The sequence below is a fragment of the Panicum virgatum genome, chromosome 5K (assembly GCF_016808335.1).
Source record: "Panicum virgatum strain AP13 chromosome 5K, P.virgatum_v5, whole genome shotgun sequence".
Taxonomy (NCBI): Eukaryota; Viridiplantae; Streptophyta; class Magnoliopsida; order Poales; family Poaceae; genus Panicum; species Panicum virgatum.
In genome coordinates this window covers 18,949,315-18,956,197 of record NC_053140.1, presented here as the reverse complement: position 1 = coordinate 18,956,197, position 6,883 = coordinate 18,949,315, and the positions used below count along the sequence as shown (strand labels likewise).

The 6,883-nt window shown below is 45.5% G+C and overlaps 1 protein-coding gene across 1 annotated transcript; it reads right to left on the bottom strand.

Annotated features, from left to right (window-relative positions):
• Positions 1 to 6,067: 6,067 nt before the first annotated feature.
• On the bottom strand, positions 6,068 to 6,668 carry LOC120710576. Its single transcript, XM_039996221.1, has 2 exons — positions 6,228 to 6,668; positions 6,068 to 6,120 (listed from the first exon to the last, which is right to left on the bottom strand). Exons 1-2 carry the CDS (start codon positions 6,634 to 6,636, stop codon positions 6,086 to 6,088), a joined length of 444 nt encoding a protein of 147 aa, XP_039852155.1. The 5' UTR covers positions 6,637 to 6,668; the 3' UTR covers positions 6,068 to 6,085.
• Between the last annotated feature and the right edge of the window lie 215 nt (positions 6,669 to 6,883).

The window sequence follows — 6,883 nt, the reverse complement described above, 5'->3', positions numbered from 1 at the left end:
GTTGAGTTATTACCCCGCTCTCTCTCTCTCTCTCTGTGTTTTGGTTCGGTCTCTTCTTGACCTTTTGATTTTTCTCATTAAGGAGATGTTTCCTACAGGGCCTAGTCGATGCTGGCTAGCTTTGTGTCGTTGTCTCAACTGGAGTGGTTGATCTTTTCCTCGACCAACCAAGATGACATTTGTTCATGGGTAGGGGTGGTAAAGGGCCGTCAAATTTGATCTAGATAATCTAAGGACCGGATCCTAAAAGGGTCGGACTCTAATCCTATATAATTTTGAGCTAAAAAATTAAAGGGCCAAGTTGGAATGTGAAGTGATCACTAGGGTCATGGCCCGTTACTACCCCTATTCATAGGCCAACGTGAGCACATGGGAAGCACACTAAGGATCTATTTGGGTGAGCTTTCATCGGCTTTGGCTTCACCTGTTTTACACAAATCGAGGTATAGTCTGAAAATTGTTACATAAGTACTACTACAAAAACTGATTAACCGAGGCACTTTGAAAAGGCTTCAGAGGCGGGCACGTTAAAAAACCGTCTCGGTTAATGCCTGCGATTAACCGAGGCGGTTATTTTTATTAACCGAGGCGGTTAAAAAAACCGCCTCGCAAAATCGATTAACCGAGGCGGTCGCCATTAAAATAACCGCCTCGGTTAATGGTCCTATTTTCAGAGGCGATCACCTTATAATGGTCTGCCTCGGTTAATATACAAAGCCCAGACGAGGCCCATATGAGCCCAGTTGCTGAGAGGAGTATATAAGAATGCAAAACCCTAACTCTCCCTCACTCCCTCCCTCACCCAGCCGCAATCTCTCTCTCTCTCTCTCAACACGACAGGGCCTCCATGCCGACCGCGTCCCTGATCTCCGCCGTGCCCCTGCTCCGAGGCCCCTCTCAGCCGTGCCCCTTCCGAGGTAGGGCGGATCCGGCGGTGGGGGCCCTCGTGGCGTGCGGCGGCGCGCGAGATCTGGCGGTGGCGACCCTCACGGCGTGCGGCAGCGGCGGCCAGGGACGGTGGGCGAGCGGGGGCGGTGGCAGGAGGCCGGCGTGTCCCCGGCGGTGCGGCGCGGCGGGAATCTGGCACGGGGGCAGGAGGCCAGCGTGTCCCTGGAGGTGCGGCGCAGATCTGGCGGTGGGCCTCGGCGAACGCGGGTGGCCGGCGCGCCTCGGCGAGAGCGGGGTCGGCGCGCCTCAGTGAGCCGCCCCCTCCCTCCCTCCTCCCTGGCCGGCGCCGCCCGGCCTCCTCCGGATCTGGCCAAGCGCTGCGGTGGCGGATCCAGGGGCGGGCACGGTGCCTTGGCCTCCTTCGCCACCGTGATGGAGGCGGCGGACCGGCGGCGCGGGACCCTCCTATCCACCACCTCCACCTCCAGCTCCAGATCCGGCCATGGGGATTCGTCCCTCGGCGAGCACGACGGCAGTTGGGACGTCCCAGCGGCGGCCGCCCATGGATGGGTTCGACGGGCCCATGAATGAGCTCGGCGGGCCCGTCCATGTTTTTTTTATTTTTTCTGCTCGATTAACGGAGGTGGGCATTCTAACCGCCTCCGTAGCTCATGATTAACCGTGACTGTAAGCTGGAGGCGGTTGCCTGTGCCCGCCTCCGAAAATGGAAAACAACCGCCTCCGAAAATAAATTCTGTAGTAGTGAAGGCTAGATAAAACTGAACCAAAAGCTGGGTGAACATATTTTTTGGCTTCACCAGTGACGCCGTTGTAGGAGAAGCCCTCCCAAACGATCCCTAAGATGGAATAGATCAATAGTCGTTTCTTGTGCCTTATTAAATACAGATTATATATAAGTCTGTTTTTGCCAAGTAGCTGGTCAGATTTTGAGCACTTTTTGGCAGGATAAATAATAATTTCCCCTAAAAATTTATTAAATACAGATTATATATAAGTCTGTTTTTGCCAAGTAGCTGGTCAGATTTTGAGCACTTTTTGGCAGGATAAATAATAATTTCCCCTAAAAATTTGCCAGTTTCCATAAGCCGACTCAGTCTTTTATTAGTCACTTCCATGCTTGCATCGTGTTGTCAGCGTCAAACTCCACTTCAGCACATTTTTTTCTTGAGTTTATTTGACCGGGATTTTTTATTCTTGTGTTGGCCGCCTTATGAAATGCTAAAACTTTTCTTGTTATACTATTAGGATCGACTAGAACATAGATGAGTGAGGATCTGTTTCCTTTTCTTGGTCTGAGTACAAGAAGTTCCTAGATCTACACAAGTACACACAGAGAGAAAGAGAGATAGAGGACCTTCAGCGCCTGCAGAGGAGCTTGAGCTGGCCATCTCGGGTTCGTTGATGGAGATCCGCTCAAAGGCGGCGACGAGTGACGCAGTGAGGTCGATGCCGGCTCGACGGCGTCGAGAACGGTGGCGGCGACGGCGGGACAGAGCTGGCGGCGGCGATGGTGGAACTTCCCGCTGCTCCAGCGCCCCCTTTAGATCGGCTTAGGGTTTCTGTGGGTGAGGGTGTAGGCGGCGCGGTGAACCTCGTACCGAGTGCCCCGGCCCCTCACTCCCTTTTATTTGGCGCTGTACAACGGGGGCCCACCAACCATTAAGGGTTGGGCGCCCCCGATCAGGGCGCGGATTAAGGGCCTTGGGCCTATTAGGAAGGAGATCAATCCAATATTCTCCCCCTTGATCTCACTTTTTACTTTAACTTTATACTTTAACTTGAAACTTTTTCCTTTAGTTGTTCCATCACAGATTAATGAACAGACCATGCTTTATCGTTACGGTCCAAGACCGATAGACTCAACAGCTACCACACACATCACTGTTTTGAAACAAATTCTTTATCTTTTGGGCCATTTTATTCTCCAGAAATCACAGGCTTTCCCTTAAACTCATGCCGTCTATGTGTTCCATGAACACATTGGGTGGTAAGCCTTTACTGAGCGGATCCGCAAGCATTTTCTTTGTGCTTATATGCTCGAGTATAATAGAGTGATTCTGGATTTTCTCCTTCACAACATAAAACTTTATGTCAATATGTTTGGCAGCACCACTTGACTTATTGTTGTGAGCATAAAACACTGCTGGTTCATTGTCGCAGTACATTCTGAGTGGTCTTTGAATGCTATCTATCACTCTTAAACCAGATATAAATTTCTTTAACCATTCAACCTGCCCCGAGGCCTCATAACATGCCACAAATTCAGCGTACATCGTTGATGATGCAGTGACACTTTATTTGGAGCTTTTCCACGATATAGCTCCTCCCGCGAGTGTGAACACATAACCCGACGTGGACTTTCGGTCATCGATGTCCCCCGCAAAATCCGCATCTGAGTACCCTTCTATCTCTAGGGAATCAGATTTTCTTTATGTTAGCATGAGGCCTTTTGTGCCTTGCACATAACATAAAGCTTTCTTTACCATGATCCAGTGTGCCTGTCCTAGATTACTTTGATATCTGCCAAGTATCCCGGTAACAAATGCTAAGTCAGGGTGTGTACTAACTTGAGCATACTGTAGACTTCCAACAGCTGAAGCATATGGAACCGCTTTCATTTGATCGATTTCATACAGGTTCCTGGAACATTGAAATTTCCCAAATCTATCACCCTTGACTATTGGAGCAGGTGAAGGCTTGCACATATGCATACTGTACTTCTTTAGAACCTTTTCTAAGTATGCCTTTTGTGATAGTCCTAATACCCCCTTTGTTCTATCTCGGTGAATTTCAATTCCCAAAACAAATGAAGCCTCACCATGATCTTTCATATCAAAGTTTGAGGACAAGAATTTCTTTGTCTCCAATAGCAGACCAACATCACTACTAGCAAGTAGAATGTCATCCACATACAGGATTAGGAAAATATATTTTCCACTTCTGAACTTTGCATAAATGCAATTGTCCTCCTCATTTTCTTTAAACACAAATTTCCTTATGGTTTCATCAAACTTTAAATACCACTGCTTAGAGGCTTGCTTTAATCCATTAATGGATTTCTTTAAACGACACCCCATATGTTCTTTTCCTTTCACGACAAAACCTTTCGGTTGTGCCATGTAAACATTTTAATATAGATCCCCGTTAAGGAATGCCGTCTTTATATCCATCTGATGTAACTCTAAGTCATATGTGCCACCAATGCCATTATAATCCTGAAGGAATCTTTACACGAAACCGGAGAAAAGATTTCGTTATAGTCTATCCCTTCTCTTTGCGTAAAGCCTTTTGCCATGAGTCGTGCTTTGAACCTTTCTACATTCCCTTTGGAGTCATGTTTTATCTTGTAGGCCCATTTACAGCCTACTGTTTTGGTTCCTTTAGGAATTTGCTCTAAGTCCCAAACACCATTGGAACTCATTGATTTCATCTCATCCTTCATAGCTTCCAACCATTTAGATGAGTGAACTCTTCTCATGGCTTCTTCATATGAAGTGGGATCACCCTCCATATAAACTTCTTCTGTATTATAAACTTCATAGTCACTAGAAATGACCGATCTTCTTTCTCTTTGTGACCTTCTAAGGGCCACTGCTTGTGGCACATTTTGTGGCTTAACTTTTGGCACATTTTCCATAGGGGGCTGTAGCTCCTCCTCCTCATGTCCAACCGCGGGTTCAGGCGGTTCCTGGATGACAGGTTCCAAACCTTCGCTCACTGTTGGTATGGGTGGAGTTGTGACAGGTGTTGACATCGTAATATCCGGAATAGTTGGCGCAACAACAACTATTGAAGGTACTGGCATCACTATTTCAGGAACTTTTGGTACATCATCAACAGGTAGTGAGAAAAATGGCTCTTGAATCATAGGAGTAGGCACATACACCTGCTTCTCCTCAAGGTCAATTTCTCTAGGTACCATGCTCCCCCTGATCATTTCATTTTCTAGAAAAACAGCATGTCTCGTTTCTATAAACTTTGTATGTTTGTCTGGACAGTCGAAACGAAAGCGTTTCGACTTTTCAGGATAGCCGATAAAATGGCAGCTTACAGTTTTGGGATCCAATTTTCCAATACTTGGATTAAACACTTTAGCCTCAGCTGGGCTCCCCCAGACCCGAAGGTGAGTCAGTGAGGGTTCTCTTTCTGTCCATAGCTCATACGGTGTTTTGGGCACCGATTTGCTTGGCACTCTGTTGAGAATATAGATAGCGGTTTTTAACGCCTCCATCCACAGACTCAATGGCAGTGTGGAATAACTCATCATACTGCGCACCATATCCATCAGTGTACGGTTGCGCCTTTCAGCTACTCCATTTTGCTGAGGCTCCCCCGGTGTGGAATAATGGGCAACTATACCATTTTCCTGTAAGAATCTTGCAAAAGGTCCAGGAACTTGTCCATAAGGGGTATGTCGACCGTAGTACTCCCTCCACGGTCTGACCTTACTATTTTAATTCTCTTGTCAAGCTGATTTTCAACCTCAGCTTTGAATATTTTAAATTTATCCAATGCCTCAGATCTTTCTTTAATTGGATAAATGTAACCATAGCGGGAGTAGTCGTCTGTGAATGTTATGAGCGAATCATAGCCATCCATACTTTTCACAGAAAACGGGCCACATATATCTGTGTGGATTATTTCTAATGTTCCTGCACTTCGTTTGGCACCCTTTTTAATTTGTTTTACAAATTTTCCTTTAATGCATTCAACGCATTGTTCAAGATCAGAAAATTCTAGCTGAGGAAGAATTTCACTCTTCACTAATCTTTCAATTCTCCCCCTCGAAATATGGCCTAAACAACAGTGCCATAATTTCGATGAAGTATCTTGAGTTCTCTTTCTTTTCTTTGTTTCTTTCTCTGACAAGGATTCATTCACATTCACATCGCATACAGAATGCACTTTATCACGCATAGATAATAAATAAAGATCATTGTAAATGAAAGCATCACCAATACAATTATTATCAAACCATAGTTCACATTTGCCTTTCGCAAAATGACAACCAAAACCATCTTTGTCTAAGCGTGATACACTGATCAAGTTTCTTTGAAGCGAAGGGACAAATAAAACATCTTTTAATACAAGCATGAAACCATTAACTAGCTCGAGGGAGACATCGCCAACAGCTTCCACATCTGCTTGTACTCCGTTTGCGACTTTAATGTGTCTTTCACTTCTTAGCGTAGTCCTTGTCGAACGGAATCCCTGTAAAGAATTTGCAACATGCACAGTTGCACCAGAATCAATCCACCAAGTAGATTTAGAAAACTGTATATACAGGGATTCATTAACAAATGAAATTACATTCTCACCATTCTTTGCCATTATCATCATTAAGTAGCCGGGACAATCTGCTTTACGATGCCCCTTGTCATGGCAGTGGAAGCACTCATCTTGAGCTGGAGGGCGCTGTTGCTGATACTTCTGTGGCATAGGGGCTTTGTCTTTGGACCTAGGGGAAGAAGCAACATGGAAGGGCCTTTTCTTGTTATTATGCACAAAATTGATAGACCCACCATTCTGTTTCTTGAGTCTATCTTCCTCTTGCGCACACATGCCAATTGCCTTTTTCATATTCCACTTCTCTGGCTGTGAGTTATAGTTTACAACGAACGTTGCAAACTCTTTTGGCAGAGAGGCAAACACCAGGTGCACCATAAACTCTTCCTTGAGATCCAAGTTCATTGGTTTGAGTTTGGAGTTCAAGGCGCACATCCCCATGATATAATCTCTTATAGTACCAGCATTGCCATAGTACCTCTTTGTAACCAACTGCTCTATGATCTGTGTGGCATAAGTCTTTGAAGAACCAGTAAACTTATTCTTTATCTTTTCAAGGTACTCTGCAGCTGAATCACACTCTCCAATTGAACCCAAAATGTTAGGATCAATTGTGTTCTTTATCACTGCCACACATTTCTTGTTGGCATTATTCCACTTTATCTTTTAGAGATCATAAGCCATCTTT